The sequence below is a fragment of the Camelus ferus genome, chromosome 13, assembly GCF_009834535.1.
Source record: "Camelus ferus isolate YT-003-E chromosome 13, BCGSAC_Cfer_1.0, whole genome shotgun sequence".
Lineage (NCBI taxonomy): Eukaryota > Metazoa > Chordata > Mammalia > Artiodactyla > Camelidae > Camelus > Camelus ferus.
This window is the reverse complement of record NC_045708.1, coordinates 63,786,782-63,814,622: the sequence shown is the minus strand read 5'-3', so window position 1 is coordinate 63,814,622 and position 27,841 is coordinate 63,786,782. Positions and strand designations below refer to the sequence as shown.

At 38.3% G+C, this 27,841-nt stretch overlaps 1 protein-coding gene across 2 annotated transcripts in view; it reads right to left on the bottom strand.

Annotated features, from left to right (window-relative positions):
* The window catches only part of WDR63 (WD repeat domain 63), a 72,938-nt gene that overhangs the window by 14,453 nt on the left and 30,644 nt on the right, over positions 1-27,841 (bottom strand). For both annotated transcript variants that reach the window (XM_032494694.1, XM_006190167.3), the window contains 10 exons: positions 24,475-24,665; positions 23,581-23,705; positions 21,584-21,673; positions 20,010-20,096; positions 19,009-19,137; positions 16,467-16,540; positions 11,951-12,095; positions 10,501-10,588; positions 3,172-3,302; positions 433-496 (listed from right to left, as the gene is read on the bottom strand). In XM_032494694.1, coding sequence (XP_032350585.1) covers positions 433-496; positions 3,172-3,302; positions 10,501-10,588; positions 11,951-12,095; positions 16,467-16,540; positions 19,009-19,137; positions 20,010-20,096; positions 21,584-21,673; positions 23,581-23,705; positions 24,475-24,665 — 1,124 coding nt within the window. The remainder of the gene's footprint in view (positions 1-432; positions 497-3,171; positions 3,303-10,500; positions 10,589-11,950; positions 12,096-16,466; positions 16,541-19,008; positions 19,138-20,009; positions 20,097-21,583; positions 21,674-23,580; positions 23,706-24,474; positions 24,666-27,841) is intronic.

Here is a 27,841-nt window from a genome sequence, read left to right as displayed (position 1 = left end):
GTCTTCAAGATCATGGTAAATTTAGCCTATAATTTCATGTTGCTCAGATTTTCCACATAGCTGAGCTCCTGGTTTGTTGAATTATTGAAACAGCATTGTTATTTTAAAATTGAATTGTCCAAGCGTCTTTGTAATTTAAGCATCAGTAGATCAGTGCTTCTCAAATTTTGGTGTGAAAACAAATCACCTGGAGAATTTTATTAAGATCTGTATTCAGACTTAGCAGGCCTGGGGTTGGGTCCTTGATTTTGTGTTTCTCACAAGCTCCCAGGTGACAGACAACTCTGCTGCTTGTCCAAGGCCCCCACTTTGAGTAACAAGTATAGAGTCAGAACCTCAGGGGCCCTCCTCACCACTAGCAAGACCGGGGTTACTCAGTGCTTTGTTTAAAAGGAACAACTTACGAATAATGGAGCAATCATCAAAACTTACTCATCAATCGGCCAGTTTCAGGGTCTCTTTCCATTTTCCAATCTGTGTATATCACTTCACCTTCCTAAAAATATTACAGGTTCCTGATGAGTGTAACGACCACTTAAGATGCAAAAGACCTCATATTCATGTGCTAAGACTGATTGCAACTCAGACAAACAAAGCAACAGACCAATTTAATCAAATGATAATTTGGGGCAGTGGGGGGAAAGGCCCAAGATGATTACTTGATTTTATATTAAACAAAAAATTAAATTTTTGTGTTTTTATCTCCATACAGTGATGGGGAGAACACAGGCAATTATGAGATAGTCTAGGTCCACAAGTTCCAACTGCTGCATCTCCAAAGTCTTTATTTTTTCTTTAACAGAAAATTGTCCCAATGGACTGAAAGCTCCAGGAGGAGAGGGATCTGGTCCGATTTATTCAGTGATTTGTTCTCAGCATGTTACAAAGTCAGTACTTAATACATATTTCTAGAATAAGAGAGAAAGAGGTCTCCCATAAACCATCCAAGGCAGAAGGATCAGTCACACCAAGGGCCGGTGGAAGAGCAGACCCCCAGAATGTCAGCCCCCCTGAGGGCAGGGAAGTTTGACTATTCTGTTCACTGCTATATTCCCTGGGCCAACAGCCGTGCCTGGCGTATATTAAATGCTCAATAATATCTGTTGAATGATGAATAAAGTTAATTCCAAGGAGCAAAAGGACTTGAGAGGCAGGAAATCATCTGGTGTATAAGACGAATGAGAGAAAAATTAGAGCAGACAGGGCAAGTGAGATTAGTGCAGATGGGGGTGGCAAGATAGAAAGGAGCCAAATTACGCAGATGCTTATAAGCCATGCGTGGTGCAAGGAGCTTGGATTTTTCATGTTTCACTAAGTAGTCACTGAAAAGGAGTGTAAGCAGAGGATGTCATGCTTTAATATCTATTTTAAGATTTTTGTGATCATTTCTCTTTCTAAAGCTGTCATCCCCCACTTACAAAACTTTTGTGTGCACAGAGAAAATACTATATGATTCCACTTACATGAAGTGCCCAGAACAGTCGAATTCATAGAGACAGGCAGTAGACGGGTGGTTACCAGGAGCCGGGGGCAGGAGGGTATGGGGAGTAATTGTTTTAATTGGTGTAGAATAATTTTAGTTTGGGTTGATGAAGCAATTCTCGAGATGGATGGTGGTGATGGTTACTCAACAATATGAACGTACTGAATGTTACTGGATAGTACACTTAAAAATGGTTAAGATGGTAAATTCGTGCTTATGCATATTTTGTCATAATATAAAAAAATAACAAAAACTGTGGTGTGAAGCCCCAGTTATAAAACGCACGTCTATTTGGTAGAGTCCCATTGCTTACTAAATAAAATCACATAGCCTAGCATGGCAGCAAAGGCCCTTTGCTGGACCCCAACTTAGCATTCCAGGCGTAGCATTCCCTCTCACACCAAACTGTCCCACTATCTCCAGACAAGTCCTGGGCTTTCGTAACCCCAGAATATCGTTCAGGCTGGTGCCTCCGCAGTGCCGTGGGCTTTCGGTGTTTCCTCCGCCTCCAATGTCTAGCGAGCTCACAGGTCGCCTTCCCCAACCTCCCCCTTCCTGTCCCCGCGGCCCCTGGCCAGGTGTTGGTGTGGGTCACACTGTCAACGCGTCTGCTCCCTAACTCGGCGGTGGGATCCCCGAGGACAGAGGCTGTGCTGTCTCTGATCCGGGGCTAGTGCTAGCCTGGCAGGTGGTTCACACTCAAGGGCTGGAGGGACTGATCAGGCCCCTCATAACACTGACGTGTGAACACATCGCACCTCAGTGAGACCGAGCAGTGGCGTCTTCCCAGATGGTACGGCCTGGGGGAAATGCCTTCATGTCAGGTAAACAGCCATGAGTGACAAGAGCATCTCCAGCGGGGAGAGCACAGCTCAGTGGTAGAGTGCTTGCTGAGCACGCAGGAGGCACATGCATGGGGCCCTGGGTTCAATCGCCAGTACCTCCTTTAGAAAGAAATAAACCTCATTACCTTCCCCCCACCCCCGACCCCCCACCGAAATGAAATAATTAAATAATACAGTGATAAATAAACAAATAAAATATTTTGGAAAGAGAGAAAAGAGCGTCTCTGCCCCTGTATGACTGCAGATAAAGCTCTGAGCCTCATTTCTTCATTTGTAAAATGGCACTAATGATATCAGTCTTCCAGGACGATTAGAATTAGATGAAACATAATTTGGAAAGTACCTGGCATGGACCCTGATGCATAGAACACCGATGGACCTGAGCTCGCCTTTGTTGCTACGGCAGGTGCTGAAATCACAGCCGTTATGGTTATTATATCCAGGAGTTATTTGCCTTTTGCACTGAGTGAGTTTCTCACTCTTTCCTACTAGATTGTACCGGCCAGACAAAATGACGTTTTCTTAGTAAATCTCTAACACTCAGCATGGTTTCTTTCACACCGTATAGATGTTTAGTAAGTATTTGCAGGTTGATCAATAAAATATTAGTATAAAGAATCATACCTGGTTTTATAGACTCTCCCACATTTGTTCAGGAACATCTCAAATATGAATCTATGAGGCACTGAGGTCAAAAATTTTAAATGCAAGTAAGCACATTAAAACATGAAAACAGTATAAATATTGTAAGCCTTCATAAGGTAAACATACCATAGAGGTCATAATCATATATTTCAATGTAACTTAAAATGCTAATTTTAGAAGCAGATCATTCCAACTCACCTCTGTCCCCACGAAGAACTTTGTGCAGAAGTCATCTATTGGCTCGAGATGATTGGCCAACCCCTCTTCCAGATTCTGATACGGCCTCGCTTCTCCCGCCTTCACTGCTTTGTCCTGGGCTGCGGCTTTGTCTTTGGGAGGCACATGGATAGAAGCAGCACCCAGTTACACTGGAAGAGCATCTGAAATATACTCAGTTATTATTCTCTGTCCCTCGTCACACATATCTGCCCCATCCCCTCCCCAGTGTAGGGGGCACAAGTCCAAGCAATTTCAGACTTCTGATTTAGCAGCAGAATGCCTTTTTCAAACCAAAGATGGTGTGGAACCCCTGCTTGTAAAACCGAGCAAAGCTGCACGGCTCTGAAGTGTTTCCTGGGTGGGAGGAGAGGATTCCTCTGCCCACTTTTCAGGGGCTCTAAAAGTTTCCAGGGCACAGTTTGCAAACCACTTCTACATCATTTACATCATTCCACAATTATTTACAGTAAACTGGACACAAAATATATCCTCTGGGTTATAACCCCCTTGATTTTCTCAGAGATATCATTGCAGTTTCTCTTGACTTGGTAACACCCTTTACGTTCCCTAATGAGAAACTCATGTCATTTTTATTCATCATATGGCAATTCTTAAAAATAATTCAAGATTGGCCTTTAAAGTGTCAAAAGTTTTTTAACTTCTAATAAATAAATCCATCTAAAATGTATTACTCATTTGTCATAAGCCAGCATATGGAACATAATTTAATGCCTGCTGATCAGCCCAGGTTTATTATTTATGAACATCAGTGATTGCACTATGTTACAGTTATCCATGCAAACAGTAAGAGCGGAGCTCATCTGGGAGCTGGAATTCAAATGTCACCTGGAACATCTTTTCTTTTAAAAGTATCTGATATCATCTTGTTTTAAAACAGAAGTCTTTTATGACCTAAAATTAATAAATGTTATTCATCGATGCCTTGGGAAAGAGAGAAAAACATGAAGAAAATAACAAAAGTCATTCATTATCATGTCTCCCAGAGACAACCATTATGAAAATATTGGTATATTTCCCGCTATTACTTAATTTATTTACTTTTTCTTTGGGTACTTCAATTTTGTAGCCTGCTTTTCTACTCTCTTAAAGATATATCTTAGGTATTTTTCCAGGTCACTTTTTTTTTTAATGGGGTATTAAACTGCTGGGAAAGAGTGTAAAGAAATATATGCTTACAAAACTCTCCTCACCACACCTTCTCAGTGCATCCACTGGGTTATATCAGTCATGGGAAAACCAAACAACAAACATATAAAGGAAAACAAAAATAGGGGAAGAAAACTTCAGCAACACTAAAAATACATATTGCATTTCAAAAAAACGACTATAATTCCAGACAAAAGTAAAAGATAATCGGGGGAGGGTGTAGCTCAGGGTTAGAGCACCTGCTTAGCAGGTGGTAGTTCCTGAGTTCAATCCCCAGTACCTCCTCCAAAAATAAATAAATGAATAAACCTAATTACCTGCCCCCTCAAAAAAAAAAAAAAAAAAAAAAAAAGAAAGAAAAAAATAATCACTATGATTTAGCAGGTACAGCCAACCAGCATTTCCTTTGTTTGGGATCTATATGTTTTGAGCAGTCCCTTTCCCCACTAGGTAAGACACTAAAAAACGAGTCCCAAAGTGAAGCCAAACCCGCAGCCTTTAAGCAGCTGTATTACAAAGGGTCGCCAACATTTCAAGAAACAACCAGGCACATTCAATCCCATTGTTCTTACTAAAAGATATTATTCGTAACACATTTAGCAAGAGCAGAAAGACATTTCATATCCATTTAATACATAAAATTAAAATCATTAAAACATTTATTTCAAATTCTCTCATTTTTATGCCTGCTTTTTCTTTTTAAAATGAAGCACATAAATATATCCATAGAGTAAAGCATGTATATAATTCATAAATAAATACATGTTCACTCAAGAATGTTTCCTGAGGGGGTGCAAGAGAAAAGTGTGGAGCCCTCTGGTCTGACAAGGGGTGCCCGATCCAGGGGTCACTACTGATCATGCAAAGGAAAAGGCAAATGTGAGATGCATTATAAACAGGGGCTTAATCACCCTGTTCGGGAGGCTGGGCAGGGGGCCTGCGGAGACAGTCGGGGATGACTCAAGTTACGAGTTCTGTTCCAGATACACTGATGTTGCGGGGGTGGGTTGGGCTCACTCCCAAGGGATGGTGAGCGTAGACGGTGTCACTGCAGGGCGAGCAGGTCATGGGGAAAGCACACGGCTGAACTTAGAGTCTGAGGCACATTCACGATGAGGGGGCAGTAAGGAGAAACGGAGCCAGGAAAGAGGACAGAGGAGAGAAACTCAAGAAGGATCAGGAAGTTCACAGAAGCCAAGCTGGGAGCTCCAAGGAAAGGGCCTTAGTTGATAGTGTTGGATGTGGTCGTCCGAGAGGACGAGGCCAGAGAGAAATGCTGTCGTCAGCTGCGCTGACTCGGATTCTCATAGGAATTGGATTTTCCATTACCAGGGATCATCATAATAATAGCAGCTGACACTTACTGATTGCTTACCACATGCCGGGCACTAAACTGTGTGCACTAAACTGTTTCATTTTCGGGGGTGGAGTATAGCTCAGTGGCAGAGCACATGCTCAGCATGCACGAGGTTCTGGGTTCAATCCCCAGTCCCTCCACTAAAACAAAAACAAAAACCAATAAACAAACAAACAAGCAAACCCATTTCATTCAGTTCTCACAGTAACTCCTGAGGTGGTAAAGCATTAACTCTTCAAGGGTGAGCACACTGAGGCTCAGCGAGGTTAAGTAGTTCGCCCAAGGTCTCACACGAGGTAGCTGAGGTTCACTGTGAGTTGACGGTGTGCTGTTCTTAGAGCTGCACGTGTATTAACTCACTTTATCTTCACCACATTCTATGAGGTAGTTACCTTTATTATTTACTCTCCTTGTCTTCATCCCTTTCTTTTCAAACAGGTGTGGTGGGGGGGAGTAAGGCACAGAGAGGTAAAGTAATTTGATCTGGCCAAATTGTGGCTTTGGGATTTAAACCCAGACTCCAGCATCCACACCCTTAAGTACTATGACACATGGCTCAGAAGAATAAAATGGAGGCTTTGAAGGCAATTCCCAAAGAGGAATTCCAGAGCCATTTAGAGCAAAGGCTTCCTTATCAGAATAGGTACAGAACTTCTTCAAGTCACTAAGGACACGGACTTTTAAATCTAACATGGTAGGCAAAGGCTGAGCGGCCTGGGGCCACTAGATGGCAACAGAGTACCACACACTGAGACCCAACGAGGCCTCGAGAAAATGATGGTAGAATGGCGTGGATTTGTGATTCCTGGTCAGAGGACCCACAGTAATAACGTGATCACGAAGCAACGAGTGTGAGAACCACACAATTCTCATCAATAGGTCCAGATCTGGCCAGAGTGGGTGAATAGCCTGCAGTGTGTCCAGAGTTGATCCAAAATACCATAGTTAGATCTCAGACTCCTGGAAGCTGGCCGTCTACACAGGAGGCAGGACATGGCCACAGTAATGCCTTTAGAGACAAGAGGCATGTGTTACCAAGATCCATGGAATTACCCAGTGAAAATTAAGTCTTTTCAGGACTTGTGATATTGCCTACAACGACTTCAGAACACACGTAAGGGGACATGGCCAACTGAAAGCTCAGATGAGGATCTAAAAATGTGTGTTCATCCCCTTTCTGAACCAATTTAGTCAAAGATGCCTTTCTATAAGAAACATCCACAAAATAACTTTGTGCGGAAAGAGAACATTCATCTGATGGGAGTATTCCTGTCTGATGACGTTTGGGGCATGCTTCAAGTTTCATTTTAAACAGTTCCTTCCTTAAGTGGATGCAGATATGTATTTAGTGTCTATCCCATCAGAATGCAAGCTCCATGAAAACAGGGACTTGTCTTTGCACAGATATATCCTTAGAGCCTGGTGTTTGCAGGAGTTCCATAAATGTTTTGAATACACACAAATATGGAGATAACTGAAAATTAGCCCTTAACAAATTGAAGGGTCACAATATGCTTCTGACCACATTGAGCCTTACATGCCTATTCCCAGGTGTTAGCCGTGCCTGTGCTAAGATGAAATAGAATGCTCTTTAAGGAAAAGAAGGCCTCTGTCTTCTGAAATGGTACCATATTTAGGCAGTCTTCAGAAGGACGTCTGATTGTAAGGAAATGAAGGATCAACAGAATTACACTCACTTGAAGAACATTAAAGTTTAGATTCATTTGCTTTTTAAAAAATTAGTCATACCTCATAATAAGTTTTAAAAAGCACACTTTAGAGAAACCTCTGCTTTGGGCCAAGCAGGAGTCATTGGGACTGGACTTAAGCTTTCTCACCTAAAACAACCAAAAAAAAAAAAAAAAAGGCAAAAGATAAAAAATAATAGTTTTTAAGACATTGGACATCAGACAACAAATGACACTGATCCCTGAGAGATGGGAGAAAAAGGAATAAACTATTGATGCATGCAACAACACGGATGAATCCTAAATAATTCTGCTGATTGAAAGAAGACAGACAAAAAAAGCATAATTGTGTGATTTACATAAAATTCTAGAAAACACACACTGCTATGCAGTGACAGAAAGTGGTCAGTGGTGGCTTGGGGGTGGAGGTGGGGAGGTCCTGGGAGGAGGGATTGCAAAGGGAATCCTTATAAGAGTTAACTTTTGGGAGTGACGGATATGTTCATTATAGTGATGGCTTCATGAGTTTTTAGTATGTCAAAATATATCAAATTGAATATTTTAACATGTGCATTTTATTGTATGTTGATTACACTTCAATCAAGTTGTTAAAAGTGAATAAGGGACTACCACAGCAATAGAAATAAAAGCAAAAATAAACAAATGAGACCTAATTAAACTTATAAGCTTTTGCACAGCAAAGGGAACTGTAAACAAAACAAAAAGACAACCTACAGGATGGGACAAAATATTTGCGAACAATACGGCTGACAAGGTCTTAATTTCCAGAATATACAAATAGCTCATACAACTCAGTAACAAAATCCAAACAACCCAATCAAAAAATGGGCAGAAGACCTAAACAGACATTTCTCCAAAGAAGTCATACAGATGGCCAATAGGCACATGAAAAGATGCTCAATATCACTAATTATCAGGGAAATGCAAATCAAAACTACAAGAGGTATCACATCACACAAGTAAAAGTGGCCACCATTAAAAAGTTCACAAATGATAAATGCTGGAGAGGGTGTGGAGAAAAGGGAGCCCCCCTATACTGTTGGTAGGAATGTAATTTGGTGCAACCATTATAGAAAACAGCATGGAGATTCCTCGAAAAACTAAAAATAGACTTACCATATGATTCAGTCATCCCACTCCTGGGCATGTATCTGGAGGGAACTCTAATTCAAAAAGATACATGCACCCCAGTGTTCATAGCAGCACTATTTACAGTAGCCAAGACATGGAAGCAACCCAAATGTCCATGAACAGCTGATTGGATAAAGAAGTTGTGGTGTATATATACAATGGAATACTACTCAGCTCAGCCATAAAAAGAATGAAAGAATGCCTTTTGCAGCAACATGGGTGGACCTAGAGATTATCATACTAAGTGAAATGAGCAAGAAAGAGAAAGCAAACGCCATAAAATATCACGTATATATGGAATCTAAAAAAAAAAAAAGACACAAATGAACTTATTTACAAAACAGAAACAGACTCACAGACATAGAAAACAAACTTATGGTTACCAGGGGGAAACGGAGGAGGGGTATTTGATAGTTCAGTATTTGCAGATACTATCATACATAAAATAGATAAACAACAAAGTCCTACTGTATAGCACAGGGAACTATATTCAATATCTTATAATAACCTATAATTTAAAAAGAATATAAAAAGGAATATATACATACACATATATAACTGAATCACTATGCTGTATACCAGAAACTAACATAACATTGTAAACTGACTATACTTCAACAAAAAAATAACATAAAAATACAAATGAATATGGGAAAAAACCCACCCTTTAAAAGATATAATGGTATCCTTACTATAAACTGGATAAAAGCACTAACACCCTCATGATCACCTTTTTTCATTAGGCTAAAGGTAAGACTAGGACATTAACGAGTTATCTTTTTACAGGTTACATTAAGCTCTCTCAGTCTTGGATTCCTTAATTATAAACTGATAATGAAAATTCCCAGCTTGCAGGATTGCTCTGATCATTAGCATCTGTTTTACTCCCCATTGCACCCCCAGGGCCCAGCATAAAATAAGCACTTCATATATATCTGCTAAATGCATAAAAGCACGTGCAGTATCAGCACAGCACCTGGCTCATGGCTGGAATTCAACACGTGGTGACCAGTAATCGAATACTAAGACGAAGAGTGGGAGAAGGAGGGCACTCTCCTACATCACCCTCTGGAATGAAGGAGGCGCAAATACATAAAAAAATGCAATGTTTTAACACTGCTTTGAAAATGTCTATAAAAATTTAGTGATTCCATTTTCCTTTGTTTTAGCTTGAGTTCTTAGTTGGTATCTATGAAACACACAGCCTCAAAGTAAAGTTTGCCCAAGATGAATATTGGATATATCTTTTTCTTAGATGTCCTATTATTTAACTGAACACTGAACAATTTATAAATGTAAATCCTTCTGAGGAGGCAAATGTTTGGAAAATACTTCAGTTACTAGTGATTCCTGTACATTGTCTCATTATGCAGTGCTCTCCAGGTGGGAGATTCATGTACACCTTTATTTTAACAATTTTGACAGCTTATATGCACACTCTTCAATTACTCCAACAAAGGTGTATGGGTTGAGATACATTTAAAAGTCAATTGCTCTTTTTTTTACTCAGTTTTATTATGGTGCTGTGTAAGTATTAATTTTTCTATTCTTTTCTTACTGAGAGTGCTAACTTGTTTCTGAGCACTTCATTACTTATTTTGCTAGACTTGAGATGCATTCCATTCTGTAGAATTATTCTTTGAGCACATACGTATTAAGTGAGCTTCATTAAATTTTTTAGCGTAATGAGTTTTCAGAAATATACGAATGTGCTCGATAACTGAATTGACCTGAATTCTGTCAGATCTTTCTGTGTGTAAAGGCCGTTTTCATGTGTTGGCTATAGTTATGAGAGCCATTGTCAAGCTCCATACTGGAGGGTTTGCTCTTCTGCATTTTTTTTTTAACAAATTAGACTATCCTAACAACTATTCACCTTAGACATAAGGAACCGCTAACACTCAAACTTTATTAAATGCTTTTTTGATCAGCAAAGGCAGTTACCTTGTTCTTTGTAAAGGAGGGTGTCATCACTCAGGCTTATCTTGGTCGGGCAGTGGTCCAAAGTTGTTTCACCTTTAGACAGTCTTATCTTTGGGGAGAACATACAAGAAAGATTATTTCCATCTATCCTTGAGTTTATCCATGGGTGATTCATTCTTGCTTCTCCCTTCTGCCCCCAGATCGCTGGGCCCTACGTCCCTCTCCCTTTACCTTCTCCATTCCCCCTCAGATTTTGGTTGCTTTTCCCCATGGAAAAGCATCCAAAACACAGCACCTAAAGCTGTGCTACTGGGGGAGCTTGTCTGGAGCCTCATTTCCAAATCCCAAAGCCTCATGTGTTGTTTAATTTCTGAAAATGTTTTGTATTCCATTCTACAACACATCCCTGCTGGTTTTAATATAAAATAGTGGCCTATTCCCCTGTCCCCTGAATCTTTTAAACAAAGCCCCAGACAGTTGTTCAGGGACCTTACATCCCCATGGCATGGCCAAGTCCCCTGGGGGACACACATGCCCCTGAGCTCCATGCAGAAGTGGTCCTGGGTCTGAACCAGAATCGGAAAGTGTCACCCTTTACATTTTCCCCTCGTGGCTGCCTCTCCACTGTTCTCCATCAGGATGTTTGTCCACACACTATACAATTATTTCCCGGTGAATTTTTGTTTGCTTGTTTCTTTTTAAACTATCTACTGCTCAGTAAATCCTACCCCAGGAGATCTCTAATCCTCCGTTTCTCATTTCTAATCCCAGTTACTTCAGAAATATTCTCACCCCTCTGGGATTTCTTTACACTAAAATACATGACAATGTAATTCTAGTGATACTTGTAAGTCAAAGGAAAAGAAAAACACTAAGTTTGGAATTAGTACTGGACATTCCAAAGAAAGAGCCATCAATGTCAGAAGTCCATTCACACTTTTCACATACATGGCATCAGCAGCCAAATCTTCCTTAAATTAAAGTTACTTTTCTTCATGCTCTGCCATTGAAGATAACGACAAATAATTTCTATTCCAATTACTTTCAGCTTTATTTGGTTATAGGTATTATAATACAATTCTACTATTGATATGCAAAATACTCAGAATTTTGGCTACAATATGGGTAAAATGAGCTTTTCCAGGCTAACCTGGAGAGTCTACCAATTTTAAGCAACTGCTATGCAATTGAATAATTATTACACAGACCACTGGTGAGGTATAACTTGCTTATACATGAATAAATATCAATCTTGAGTTCACAATAATTGTGATTTCTGGCTTGACCTAGGCAGGCATTACAATAACTTTCAATGAAAGAATCTATTGGTTGAATGAATACATGGATTGTAAGGTCCTGTGTTAATCTGAGCTGCTCTGCTTTTAGAGTGTGTGTATATATGTATGTCTATGCGTATGAATTATACAGTGTATGTAAGTAAATAAAACAGACTAAATCCCATGTTACTTACTTTAGAGAAAGGTTTCCAGGAGAGATCTAGATGCAAAAAAGTGGATGGTACATCAAAAGGAATTTCAATACTTTCTTCTTTCTTTTTCTCTGTTGGTTGGGGAGTTAAAGCTTTCTGTGGTCTGATATCCCAAAAACATATTGTGCTTAAAAAAAAGTTTATAGTTTATTTTGTTATTAAGTACAAAGAAGAGGTGTAACCTTAGGACTACATTCTTGCTGCTACACATTAGCGATGTTTTATCATGGCTATATTTAATATCTCTGAAACTAAGATTTTTATGAAATGGGACTCTTTTGCACTTCACATTTTAGAGTATTACACAGTTTATAGGATTATTTAATTCTTATGTATGATATGTTATCATACATAAGAACTGAGTTTGTAAATTGACACAATTTTTAAAAATGTAACAGTTTTATTGAAATATAACTTATATACCACAAAATTCACCCACTTTACACAATTCAGTGATTTTTAATATATTCATCGAGTTGTACCAGCCATCATTACAATCAATTTTAGAAGATTTTCATCATCCTCCAGAAGATATTATGTACAGATTAGCAGTCAGTCCCCATTTTCCCCAGCCCTTCCCAACCAACCCTGGGCAACCACTAATATCTACCTCTCATCTGTATAGATTAGTCTATTCTGGACATTTCACATAAGTGGAATCATAGTATGTGGTCTTTTGTGAATGGCTTCTTTCATTCAGCATATTTTCAAAGTTCATTTATGCTGTAGTATATATCAGTACTTCATTCCTTTGTACTGCCAAATAACATTGCATTGTATGGCATACCACAATTTACTTCCCCATTCATCATTTGATGGAGTGATGAATGAATAAACAAAGTTGGGTCACTTTTCCTTTTGCCTATTATAAATAATGCTGCTATGAATATTTGTTAAGTTTTGTGTGGATATAGGTTTTTTATTTCTCTTAGCTATATATTTAGGAGTGGAATTGCTGGGTTATGTGGTAATATCTATGTTTAATTTTTTGAGGAACTGCTAGATTGTTTTCTTTTTAATCACATGCTTTTCTGGGGGGGTAGTAATTCAGGTTTTAAAAAATTAATTAATTTATTTTTAATGGAGGTACTGGGGATTGAACCCAAGACCTCATGCACGCTAAGTATGTGCCCTACCACTGAGCTATATCCTGCTCCCTCCACTGAGCTATAGCCTCCCCTCTTAGATTATTTTCTAAAGCATCTGCATTCTTTTTTGAGGATTCCAATTTCTCCACATTCTTACCAACAATTATTATTTGTTGTCATCTTTATTTTGGCTATACTAGTGGGTGAAGTGGTATCTCACCAAAAGTGGTTTTCATTTGCATTTGCTTGCACTTCAGGTGTAATATCTAGGAAATCATTCCCTAATCCAAGGTCATAAACATTTATATTTATGTTTGCCTATGTTTTCTTCTCAGAGTTTTACAGTTTTAGCTCTTACATTTAGGTCTTATTTCGTTTTCAGTTAATTTTTGTATGGAGTGTGAGATAAGGGTTCAACTTCATTGTTTTGCCTGTGAATACCCAGTTGTCCCAGCACTGTTTGTGGAAAAGACTATTTTTTCTCCATTAAATTGCCTTCGTATCCTGTTGAAATCAGTTGACTATGGATGTATGGATGTATTTCTGGACTCCCAACTCTATTCCACTGATCTATAGGTCTGTTCTTAGGTCATTATTTCTACAACTATAACTGCAGAAACTTTATAGAGATCAAGAAGTATGAGCCTTCCAACTTTGTTCTTCTCTGTCAAGACTGCTGGCTATTTGTGTCATTTTGGCTTTGATTTGATAGCTAATGATGCTGAACATCTTGTGCTTATTGGACATTTGTCTATTTTGGGATGGAGAAGAGTCTATTTCTGTGATATATCTATTGATATTCTTTTCTCATTTTAAAATGGATTATTTGTCTTTTTATTGTTGAGTTATAAGAGTTCTTTATATATTCTTGACAGAGATCTCCTATCAATACATGATTTGCCAATACTTTCTCCCATTGCATGGGTTGTCTTTTAAATCTCTTGATAGTGCTTCCAAAGGCAGTATCAAGTTTTGAATTTTGATGCAGTTCAGTTTATCTTTTTCTCTTTTATTAGTTGTGTTTTTGGTGTCATATACAAGAGTCTATATATATGTTATATATATATATAAAACAAGGCATACACAGAGTTGTATTTAATGTGCTTTGTACATAGTAGGCATATAATAAGTGTCATTTCTCTTCTTATTTCTTTTTTCTCACAGGTTGATTATGAAAATCAAATGAGACAATGTATGTGAAAATTATTAAGTTCCATATCTATCTAGAGTGTTATTTTTAATGCAAAAATACTTGGTACAAATTTATGATACATGTACAGTACTTCAGTATATAAGGTCTTTGTATTAATTATGTGAAAACATATAATAAGAATAGCAACGAATATGCCATATTAGCTCCATAATGTCTATCACTGAGGTCATGAGTAACTTGGTAAATTTAAGATACTATTAAAGAATTTAGATGTGCAAATTTAAGTATTTAGATAAACAGATGGTAACTCATGCAAGATGAACAAAACTTTTATTCATGTATGTGAATTATTTAATTAATATTAATCATTTATTTATTTAATAATGGATAAATAAAATTAATAAAAATATTAATCATTTTTATGGTCAAAACATAAATATTTGGTAGAATACCATAGATGACATAATAAGATCTGTTTTAAAATATAATTACAGTTGATTTAAAACTCTTTTTCAAAATTACATAGCTCTTCTTGAATCTCATTTATGGCATTAATTTGCATTATATGTGAAATGGTTTTGCTAAATACAGAAACTTCAGTAGAACTTTCTGCATCAATCAGTTACATTCTTAATTAGCAGAACCTTCTTTTATCTTATTCTATACTATAAGACCCTTAGTATGGTTGAAGTATAAAGGTTAGAACTGATCAGTTTTCCAGAGAGCTAAGCATTGGGCTTTCTAAACGCATAAACTATTTCTTCTTACTATAACAACTTTTAAAGGAACTATTTCCAGAATATTCCATAATATTTCCAAATTCAAGGGCCATCATTATAAACAACAATCAAGAACATGTACCTTCAATATATGACATGTAACATTTTACACATGGAACTGTTCATATCTTCTAAACGCTCTCCAAGGCTACTGAAGAATAGTACAGCTTTGCATTCTGTTGTTTATAATCAACATTATACCATAAGCATTTCTCCATGAAATAATAATACAATTTTAATTGCTATATAATATTTCATATGGCCCTATAGGTGCCATGTGTTGTTTCTGTCTGGGCAGTAATTCCCCCCTCCTTGTTTTAGCAGGAACATTCTAACTGTTTTGGGGAGCTGCCCCTTCTGCACTGCGTGCAGTCAGGGGGAGCTGCCACTCAAGGTGCTTTGCTGCTCCTTCCCTGGTTGGATGGGTGAGTTCACGATGTAGCAGAAGCCAGATTCTCTTCTGTCACTCAGCATCTTCAACAGTGACACAATGGTTGGAACTGATTCATTCAGACAGAAGGGGCTGGCCATTCATTCTGGCCACTCACTATATATCGTGAGCTAAAGATGGATAATATATTTGCCCTCAGAGCCTCTTTTCTTTTATCCATAAGTATTTTCCAGGGTTGGTGAGAATATAAAAATAGCTCGCCTGTTAAAGCACCTAGTACAGTATTGGCATGAACTTCCAATAAATGTATTTTGTCCCCCTTAGGTTAACCATAGTCAATCTCTATTGCTTGCAATCAAGAACCTCACCCAATACGTGCCTATGGGGTTAATCATGTCTCCCCCACCTCCTGCCCATGGCTGCTGCTAATGTTACTGATGCCTTCACCTGCCACCCACAGCTGCTTCTGCTCCTGTCAGCACCTAAAGCTTAAGGTGCCATTACTTCTACTGGGTCAAAGCTATTTGGAATGGGAAAGTTTTGCCAGTATTTGGATGCTAGATGATACTATTGCTCTTCATATTTCCTACTTCACTATGAACTTTCAGTTCCATAAATTAAGGGATACAATTTTTAAAAATAAATATTCTTCGACATAGTTACAGAATTGTTTATAAAAACACTTGTAATAAATATGCAATAAAATATAAAACTCTTCCACTTTTTAAAAGAAACTTTCCCAATTAAATGTTGTAATCTTCATAATTGGATGTAAACAACACATACCGCAAATTTACAAGTATGTGAATGTGAAGAAACAGAATAACTATCGCTAATGTTACACAACATTATCAACTATTAAATCTAGTTCATTCTACTTTTTACAACATATTTGTATCTGTAAAACTTTTTTTTAATCAGCAACAATCTAACATTCTGTCCTTTAGTTATATTAGGTTTAATTGCTACAATAAAGACTATTAAAGGGACAGAAGAGGACAATGATAGAAGCATTTTTTTTAGAAGCATCTACAAAAAGAACATATTGTATGAAAACATAATAGGTAATGGTTAAAGTAAGACATACCAGTCTGCGGAACAAGTGGCAAGTTGACAGGATATTCCACTTCGATTTTCAAAGACAGAACCAAGTCTGTTAATCTATTTTTTAAAAACGCTGGAAGTTAGTTCTGTATACCTAGAACAGTAATGACTTTTTCCTAAAAGCTTTTTATTTTTACTTTAAAATGTTTTTCTTCTTTGCTTTAATTTTTATTAAAAGAACATAACACTAACAAAGAATTTGAAAACTAGGTTTTGAGGTCAAATACAATTCTACCATAAATATTTCCCAGTCTTTTTTCAAAGAAACATTTTTAAATTTTTAAATTAGTTTTAGTTAGTATATAAACTTCTATCCTAAGAGTTTTCAATTAATATAATTTGAACACTTACCTATGTAGGCATAAATCTTTCTGTTTTTTAATATATAGATGATGAATCATAATTTCATTACCATTTTATTAGAAATGTAGGCACTTCCTGTTTTCCACTATTAATTGTGGAGCTGAACACAGGAGCTTTTATGGGAGGGTTAAGTAGGTAAGATCAATAGAAAAGAGGCTTGGTGTTAAATCAGATTTGTGCAGCATGCAGCGAATGCTGGGGGGGCCTGCATTCTTCCAGTAATTAGTGGCACAACTCTGCTAGCACACAGAGGAGTCCAAGGAGAGTGAATGGCTCTTTAAGGGCCTAGAAGGTGCAAAGTTTCAATCAACTAGCTCTCAAAGGAGGTGAAATTTGCCTGTGAAGGTGCCACTCTCAAATCACATCAACAGGGAAACATGACTTTTCCCAATACCCTACCTTACACGATAGGACTAATGAGCAAAAAGCAAACAAAGGTGGGGGTTCCAGCAGCAGACAAACGGTGAAGGTGGGGTGGGAGGAAGGACACAGGTGCTGCACTGGTAAGGCCTACTGACGTCACAGGAGCTAGGGCCCTGGAAGCCTGGCGATGCTGCTGTGGCCTGAGCTGGTCTGGGGTCAGTTACAGCCGCCAGCTTCCACTGTGCTCTGATACACAGTCCAGAACCCACGGGGCCTCCCCCTCTAGTAAGACTTCCCGACTGTAGGAAATACAAGACCCCAAGTTCTGCTTGCTCTAGGGTTTTATGTTTTAATGGTTAAAAGAATAATAATAATAATATTATAGAAGTTCAGAAAATAGGTTTTAAAATCCAATATAATTCTACCTTATAATCTTTTCCAGTCTTCTTTCATGGATACACTTTGGCATGTGACTGTGTATCTTAAGACACAAATTGGATCATTTCTTTGTATAAATTCCCAAAATTTGAATTACAAATTACTGGTCAAAAACTTTGAAAATTTGGATGACTTAAGAACCACATCGGCTAATTGTATTACAAAACCTTTATGTTGGAACCAGTAATGTTAGAGTTCACTGGTTTTCACCATTTCCTCCTTTCTAACACAGGGAATTGTTTGAAATTTTCATTAAAAAATTGAATAGTTCCAAAATAGTACATTATTGTTGCTTTATTATTAATTTCTTTGATACTAGAAAGTCTGAACAATTTTCCTGTTTATCTACTAACTGTTTTTCAGTATATATCTTTAGCTTATTTACTGGAAAATTTGCATTTACCACATTTGGGACAAATATTTTTCTTCATTTTGTTATTTGTCCTTTATTTTTTAATTTAGAAAGTATATGTGTATGGTGCTTTGAATTTCTTTCAATAATAATTAGCTTAGAAAAACTACTGAATCCAGAAATAAGCTATTCTATCCTGATTTGTTGTATTTTTCCTTGATTTGTTATTTTATTTAAATTTATAATCACTTGAATTAATTTACATATGTGATGTGAGCTGAAATGGAGTTGAAATAAATTCCTTCCCTTGTGTTGCAACTTCCGTTGTCAAGTTAAACTTTTGTAAATAACAGAACTGCTATCTGGGCTATTTATTTTGGTCCATTACCACTTTGAAAAGTAATTGTGTTTTTCCATAATCTATTTGAATACCTTAAAGGGCTAACCTCTTCCCATAACTCTGAGTTTTCAGAATATTCTTTGATATACTCACCTCTTAATTCTTCAGAGCACATAGTAGATAGACCCTTAGCTTCCTGAAGGAAATGTTTGGGAAACTTACTAGTTTCCAAATTCACAAACCCTAGACTTTGTGGGTCAAGTACAGACCGCCTTGCCAAATGACACATTACTGTACGTCCCAGATCTTCAGAGTTGTCTGCTCTAAATAGCTCAAATCATAAATTTTAAATCCATAAAGGCTAATGGTGTAAAATATTTGCAGTCTAGTTTTACAACCTTAACCTTCTCCACTATTGTATTATATCAATGTTAATACCATGTACAATTTTTTCGTGGTTTATAAGCCATCAAAGTTGAAACATTGGCCTTATTCTCATCCCCAAGTCAGATACTGGTCTGTCAACAGTGACACAACTGTGTGATGTCTAGTTCCTGGTCATTTCACAATTTAAATGCAAATGGATTTTTGACTTGAAACATCCTCTTTGAATAAAATCTCCTGAAAGCTTATAAGCCAGCAGGGGAATAACTTACAAGCCAGACTCACCTCAAACGTGTCAGACAGCCAGTGTATATCGGTAATGACTTTCCTATGTCCGTTTTCTATTGAGGAGACAGCACAGTGTCTGATATACATTACTTCTTTATTACTCTCTGGTTCAAGTAGAAACAATGGCTGTAAAATGTTAAAAGAAAGTTATGTGCTAATTTCAGAGCGCTGATGAGTGAACTCATAATTTACCTATTATTCCAATTAAAATCAATAATTTGGAGAAATACCAGTTCAGGGAAAACCAGAAATTAGTGTTTCTATGTATCATATACTTAGGTAATAATCTTCTTTCTTTTTCAGTTTAGTCTAAGACTTTAATCAATAAACTTAACAAAAATTATTGACCCATTCCCTAAAAAACCAACAAGATTCCATTTCTGAAGGTGTATTTCTTTGAGTGCACAGAAGACCATCTCCCATTGTTTCTTGGTGAAGACCCGTCATGCTCAGGTTGAAGGACTTGGGGTGGAGATGTGTAAATGGTGGATAAGTACTGTGTTGGGAGCTGAGCAATCTCTTCCCAGCCCTCTTGGCAGAATCCATAGCTTCACAAAATCATAGTATATTATTATCAGAAAGGACTGTAACCCCTTTGTTGTATACATGAGAAAATTGATGCTTGCTGAGGGGGTGGGGGAGCATGTCCAAACTCGCAGGACTGTGGTCTAGAGCCTGGACGTGTGGCCCTTCTATCCAGTGCCTTTTCAGCTCCATCACTTTATACAACCCCTTGGCCCCTTCATTTTATTTAACAGCAATAACAACAAAAAGGAACTCCTGGGATAGACATTACCATCTGTTCTGTGCTGTTTTTAATCTAGAGGGTACATGAAAGCGATTGAAAACACGTCCACAAGCAGGTGTGAAGGCTTAGGAAATAACACTTTCCCCCCCACTGAGTCTTTGTTTAGCTTGGCAGCCCTCTTAGGTACTTTTTGATAAACTCCTGAGTGGAAAAAACTTGCTAAGTGAAAAGTTATAAGAAGCCAACTAACCTTGAGGGTGACTTTTTTACTTCTGCTCCCACCCACCTTGATGTTTTCTATTCGATCCGCGTGTGTGGTGATGTCCCACATGACAATCTGAAACAGAAGGAAAGGTTCTCACAACAGATTTTCAGGGAACAGCTAATTGCGTCTTGAACATTAGGAAAAAAAAACATATTGGTATTGCATGCACTCTGATAAATCAACCACCTTGGTGGGCGGGAATAAACAAATTTACCTACATCTTTAGTAAGTCAGTCAGCAACTTTTAAAGCTAGTATTAAAAAATGTTTTCTTCTCTATAAAAGTATTTTCAGCACTTTGATTTTTGTGCTTGTGTTAATAAATGCTAGTGTTTTCTTAAATCCAACATAGACATCATGCAATTCTCTCTGCTTTGGGAAGAGTTCTTCCTCTGTTTTGGGAACTGTGCAGATTCTGAGGACAGTTGCTTTAGACCCAGGAGAAAACAGCCTGTTCTCCAGAATTAAGTACAAACACTCAACTGTCCAAAAGGCCAGGAAATGATGATTTTTATTTAATTGACTATTTTGGCCAATGCTGAATTTGCATATAAATGGATAGCCATTTTTTGAAAAATCAGAATAAAGTAGAAAATGCAACACTAAATTGGAATAATTTTCAATGATGAAAAGTCATTGCAGTACACTAAAACGTTAAAAATGTCAGGACAGAATTGTGAGTGGTTTTATTTTCATCATTTGCTTTTCTAAAATATCCTAAAACAAAGTTGTATCACCTTCATAATCAGTAAAAAAAAAAGCATTTCAGTATTTGCAGGGCTTGGAGGATGGGCTCTGAGTCATCATTATGACTGCCAGTTATTGTTGAACAAAACTTAGGGAGAAAATTAGTTTTCTTAGATGTTTTTGGCTTTGGATAAGTGGGCACGGATGATGCAGTCATCTACATTGCAACCACAAGGAAGTTCCCCTAGCCACACCACAAAAGATCATATATACCCTTGTAATGATCAAACTCACTGTATCACAGTGAATTTAAACTTTGATCACAAAGTAGCTATAAGATTTTTATTTTGCTTTATTGGACAAAAACAGGCAACTGGAGGATAGAACCTAAATTTTACATAAACTAGGTAACTTAAAAGAGAAAAAAGAAAAAGCAAATAGGCTATCAAATTATACATACATAAATTTAGTGATGTAGGTGTGTTTTCCAGAGAATTCTGTTTAAATTCTGGATCATTCCCAAACTCCTACCCCTAGGGAAATTTCAGAAGAGGCCCCTTGACTAAGAGGTTTTAATGCTCGTGGTTTTTGTTCTTCTGTGGGATCTTGTAAAATGTGTGGTTCTACCCCAGCGACACAAATAGATTTAACCTGTTTTGTTCCAGTTATCATAACTGGGTTACCCTGTGGACATCTCGAGCCCAGATACCATGTGTAGCATATCTTTATCCCCCAGTTCGTGGCATGGTGATTGGCACACAATTGGCATGCCTTCCTTCTGCTGAATTGAACCCTTAAGTTAAAAAAAAGTACCAAAATGTATTACAGAATGTTGTCTAAATTAATCCATAGCTGAAAAAGAGCCATACGTACCTGCCCATTTATGCAGCCTCCAGCAATGATATTAGGGTCACTTGGACAGAACTCGAAGCAGAAGATGTCATCTGGGCTCTCCAGCATTAACTAAGGTAAACCCCACAAATTCAAGGCAGAATGAGAAAACTTATTAAGATCATGGCTATAAAGTAATATTAAGACAATCAAAAGTCTCATTTTATAGCCATCTATAAGAGACATGCACATTCCCAGAATTCTACCTCTGGATTGGAAGCTGCTTTTGCGGAATTTTGTTCTGGACATTGACTGTGTGTATGAGAGCAGCAGGCAAGTTCTCAAGGGGACCCGGTCTCCCTCCCCCCACCCTCCATGGGTCATTGTTGAGACATGTTATAATTTTTTATAAACATAAAGACGATGAAATAAATGTTTCTGAAAAGTGTGGAAAACAAGTTTTGGGAGGGTAGGATGTTTGTATGATTTATTCCCCGCTGTACAGCTAGCCTGGCACAGAGTGAGCACTCAAAAACAAAATTTCTTGAACAAGAGAAGATGGCAGTATTGCCAATGATAACATTTCAAATTTTAAAATAATACAGACCCCATAAGGTAGACAACATCAAGTGCCTGGCGGGTAGGGCGGAAGCCCTGTGAGGAATACAGCAGTGTGAGGAAACAGGTGTACTGACCGTGGTTAGCATGTGTGCTACTGTGTTACCACCAAGCTAAACACTTGCACGGTTACTGTTCTTGAAACATAATGACCGAAACAACATGCCCCGGAGGCCACTGGTTTTCCATCACTGGGCTAAAGATTTCAAATTGGAATTGGGGTGAAGTATCTTGGTTTATTTGGTACTCAGTGGATTCTAGAGAAATCTCTAATTTTGACAATAAAATCTTTCAATACTCTCCTATAGCTTTGATTAGAACAAAGCTAAACATTTGCATTATTCCTTTAAAAAATTGTGTGTCTTTTAAAACCTATTCTTCAAAATAGAGGAAAGGAGAGTCTTTCTTTCCTTCCTCTTCCTATTTGCCTGGAAGCTCAGCCACACTTCCGTGGCGTGGAGTGGAGAGTGGTTCTAAATACTGGAAACTGTGAGAAAACCCCAGCGAGAGAACAGCGCCATTCTTGCGGTAAGTGGGCTGACAAGGAAGAACTAGAGCTCTGTCATTTTGATCTCTGTGTCTCTAATAAGTAAAGCATCTAGACTCCATACCACTAACACTGCCTTAATTCGGATGAATTAGGGAAGGGGTAAAGGGAGACTAGGGTTTATTAGGGAAAGTCTTAGTTATGCAGTGCTTTATAGAAACCAAATATTGCTATATTTAAGTACACTGAAAAAGCTTAATCTAACACTATAAAGCAATCTACCCCTAAGCAGAACTCTTCTGAAGCAGATACTGGAACTCAAACACTGTGGGTCAAACCCAGCCTTCAGCCATATTTTACTTGGATTGCTGTGTTTTGGTTTGGTTTAGTTATCTATTTAAAAATTGGAAGAGCTCACATAAAATGGCTGGATTCTCTTGACAAGTGGGACCACCGGCAAGGAGAGCAGAAGAGTAGCTATCCCCACAGATGGGCTGTGTACTCCCCAGGGCCACAGTCCCCACCATTCCCCACTGACACCCACACGGTCAACTTTACTCATTACCATCACCTACTGGCAGTCCTTGGAATTGAGGAAATTCATGTGAATCTAAAATCTCTCTGCATTTGAACAATTAGTATTTAAATAAAGCCCATAAAAGAGTTTGTTCTTTGAAATCAATTGAACATTCCTCTTACAATGTTTTTTTTTAATAACATGTTGATTTGTTCAATAAACCTTTTCAATAAACTAAGTATAAACTTGAGTTCTGCTCGAACTGAATGATGACAAATTCTGAACTGAAGAAAGCCTAACTTTATAAGGGTTTACAACATCAAGTGATTATAAAGTATTTTGCAATTAAAACTGCTAAAGATACGTGAAAGTAGTACTTGAAATTTCTAGACCATGTGCACGACTCTCCTTAATTACCTGAGGATGTATGGGATCGGAGAAGCTCCAGAAAAGAATCAGTGATGGCTGCAGCAATAATTTACCAGAAAAATGGACTCTCTCTTCAAAGGAGAGTCGTACAGCCACCGATACAGCTATTAGCCCTGATGGAAACACAACTAGAAATTAAAATCTGCAGCAACTGTACACGGAGAAGTGTTTTTAGGTTTTGCTTCCCAACGTAGTCACTTCATTGCTATGTTGATGATATTTGCATATAAATATTCTATGAGAGGCCAAGAGTGTTCTTGGAACTCTATTGTCTAACACATTGGTTGCCAGTAGCCATGTGTCACTTACTTAGCACTTGAACTGTCACTGGTCCAAATTGAGAGGTACTGTTAGTATAAAATAAACAGTGAACTCTGAAGATTTAGTAAGAAAAAAGGTGTTTTTTAAATTTTGTTTTGGTGAGGAGAGGACCAATGTTGGGGAGGGAAGGGGGAAGAAAGAAGGCATGGATGGCTCTGTCCCTGGTTCCACCTTCATGCATCCTACCTCCCTCAGCCACTGAGCGCTTTAAAGGAGGTGTGTCTCCTATCTTGCTCAGTAATCAGAAGGTCAGAGGGAATGAAGCTAGTCTTGGGAGTCCAACAGGCCCCAGGCACATCCAGATTTGGCAAATCCAGCTAGGTGGCCTGAGCCAGTCACTTCCCTGGGAGCTTTGGTCCTCTCCTTATAAAGCAGAGAACAGAATGCAGTCCTACAGGGTAGCTGGGAGGATCATGATGGAGAGAAGGTTCAGAAAGCACTTGGCCTGCACTCAAGAATGGAAATTGTTTTACTGAAAGTGAGCTAGTTTGCTCACATATAAAAGCAACAGGCTATTTCAGTGTCTCCCAGAAGGGAATCCCAGCCATGATTCTGCCTCACCAAAGATAACTGGATGCCAGGAGACGCAGGTGATCATCTTCTCCGTGGGGCTATGAAGGTCAGTAAAGGACTGGTACTCTTTCAGGTGGGTATCAGTCTTGTCCCCAAAGGTGCCTTCTTCTTCTGCCAGGCGTTTCCAGTCATCAATAAATACATTCATGATTTCATTTTGCTGCAGGGCTATTTCAACACTTTTGTAAGAGAAAAAAAAGGAATTAAGATGTTGGATTTTAGTATTCAGTGATAGAAAGTTCCTCCTGCTTCATTTATACTGAAAAGAAAATAGTCAATTGTATTTGGTAACTAATGATTAACCCCATGTGAAATGAATTACTTAAGAGAAAAAAAAATCATGGCAGTGTGCTGCTCAGAACTTTTCCTACTGCCAGGATGCCATAGCTGACAGCCTCCCGCACGACCTGCCTCAGTTTCCCAGCCCAGGCCATGCTCTCTCCAGGCCAGTGACTGGCCATGGCAGCTGCGGGGACCTCAGGGCCTGCCAGCTGGGCTGTGGGCAGGACTCCTCCAACAGGCCGGCTTCCTCGGCAGCTCCCTGATGGGCTGGCTGAGACTCTGAAGTTCTCCCCGCCCAATCCTGCTCCCGGTTCCTTTATTTTTCACAGTGAGCTTCTCAGTAAACTTCTATTTTGAATTTGATCTCGTTTGCTTCTTGAAAACTCCCAACTGACAGAAAAGGCAATTTTCTTGGCCATTTTCAGTACCAAATGATCATGTATGCTTATTATTGTATTAATATAGACAATTATTTTAATATATATAATTCAAAACAACAAATAGGGGATTCTCAAGGGGGAGATCTGGAGTTAAGAATTGTGTGCGCGTGTGTGTGTGTGTGCGTGTGTGTGTGTGTGCGTGTGTGCGTGGTGGTGGTGGTTTCAGTTGTCACATGCCTGGCAGGTGCTGATGTGTTTAATTCAATTACTAAACCACCCGCCATGCATGAGACAATCCCTAAAATGAAGACTTATCCTGCTAAAAATACTAATATTGCTCCTTCAAGAAACAATCTGGGTGCTAGGCTCATCTCTTCTTAGTCTAGGGACCTCAGCTTCACAGGCTCCTTGTTTTAAAAGTTACTATAAGTTACTATAAAGCTTATTGTCCCTTTATATGCTTAGGTTTGAAAGCTCAGCCCACTCCCAAGGCCTCTAGGAGCTTGCCCACTATTAGAATGCCACCCACGGCTTTACCCTAATGATCAAAAGTCCAGATAACTTGAATTTTAATAAATGTAGGAAGCTGAAAGAGTGGTTTCCAATATGAATTTCCTAAAATAAGGGGGAATAAAACCCTTTATTTAGACAATTAAATATAAACAGTAAATTTCATAATAGATACTCCTAACATGTAATTAAACAAGGGTACCATGTAATACCTCTGTCATTAATCATTACACTACCATTCACTGCTTAACTGAATACTCTTTGGGCTAAATTCTTCCTATACTTCATCTTTCAAACTAGAAGCACTTCCTTGACCAGCAGCAGCAGCAGAACAAGCTGGAGCTGTTAGAAGTGCAGAGACACAGGCTCCTCCCAGACCCCCTGAGTCAGAACTGCATTTGAACAAGGTGCCCAGGGGGTTCATATGCACCGGAAAGTTTGAACAGCCCGGCTCAGGGTAGGGTCACAACCGGAGCTTCAAGGTTTAAACTTAGTTTCAAGAAGAAGCGTTTGCTAGCATTTTCAGAATCATTTCTTTCTGTTTCAGCCTGAATGAGAAAGGAATTCCCAAGAGAGAAATTAAAGACAGGGCCTTTGCTCTGGCTCCCTGATGCTTCTGTCTCAGCCTGAATGGGGAAGTGATTCTCAAGGGAGAAGTGAAGCCAGCACCTTTTCTCTGGCTTCCTGTTTCTTGATCTCCCTGCCTTCTACCACTTGGCTCCTGGGAGCAATGACTTAGGGGCTGACAAAGCTTGCCGTCTGAGTGAGAGCCCCTGGGGTATCACTGTCTTTTAACCCCCAAATGAACATTTCTTAGTTGCTTTGGGAATCTCCTTGAAGTTTCTCTCTCTTCTCTCAGATCATTTTCTTCTTTTGCAAATAATGCTCTCCTTAGGTTTGTTCTGGACAAAATTCTAAGACAGAAAGAACTCATTTCTAAAATGTCTGTCTTCCAGAACAAAACTAGGTTTATAGTAATCTTAAAAAATTACATATGTTCATGTATGACTGAAGCATTATGCTGTATACCAGAAACTGACACAGCATTGTAAATTGACTATACTTCAATAAAATATATATATATATTATTAAGTAAACCTTTAGCAGTTTTATAGTGGGAAGCATGGCTGTGATGTAAATGTAGGTTTTTATTTATTCTTGGCCAGTGTAGTTAAAATTCCTGTACCAATGTTCCTCTTTCTTCTTACAGTTCTGGCTACTCCTTCCCACATATCAAGGTGTAAATTTTGAAGCTGTTCACTATCCCTCTGTTTATAAGCATGACAATTAAAAGGGAAGAATAAAAGCCCACATCTAAAGATAATACACAAAGTCGATAACCGAGAATTGGCTATAGACCATTTATTCTCTTGAAATTGATTGTACATAGACAGACTTCTAATTTTTAATGTTCTTATGAAAAATTTTAATAACAACTTAATTTTAATATGAGGGAAAAGAAATCCCCGGTTTTCTAAGTTTCTCACTGCCCACATGGGAAAAACTATAGCACACTTACTATGAGTGAGCGGCAAATAGTTAATAAGCTCTCTTTGAATCATTAATAAATTTTTGAACCAGATTCCCTCTAGGTATAGGTAACAACTTTTGAGACTTGTTGGAATTTTCAAGACACTCAACCTTAAAATGTTTTCTTAAAAATAAAAATAAAAAAAGCTTAACTTTGGCTCTATGTGAACTTGTCAACCGAATCTTAAATTTGGGAAAGAAATGGAAACCAACCTATTGATATAACTGGCAGACCTGTCCACATGGTTCCACTTATCTGAACTCTGATATCAGCCTGATGAGACCTTATCAGACTCTCTAGCTAAGAAGCCCCAAGGCTCTGCCTCGGGTCTCAGTATTAGGGCAGGGGGGATTGTGAAGTCACCTCTCTTTCAGAGCCAGTAAGAGTGGCAGCAACACAGGAATTAGGGATAAGGGTGACGTATCCAAAAAGTACATCTGAATTGGATTCAGATTTCTATTTAAAAGATATTTTTGTAAATTTCTATTATCATTGTAACCATCATCCTCAACACCCACAGCGTCCTCATCCTTGTGACCCTGTAAAAGTCAATAAAGCTAAGAGGGGGAGTGAGGAGTGAAGAAAAAGACTTAAAAGAAACCATGGTAAATAAATAATTGTTAATTTGCCATTAGGAAAACATCCTACCATG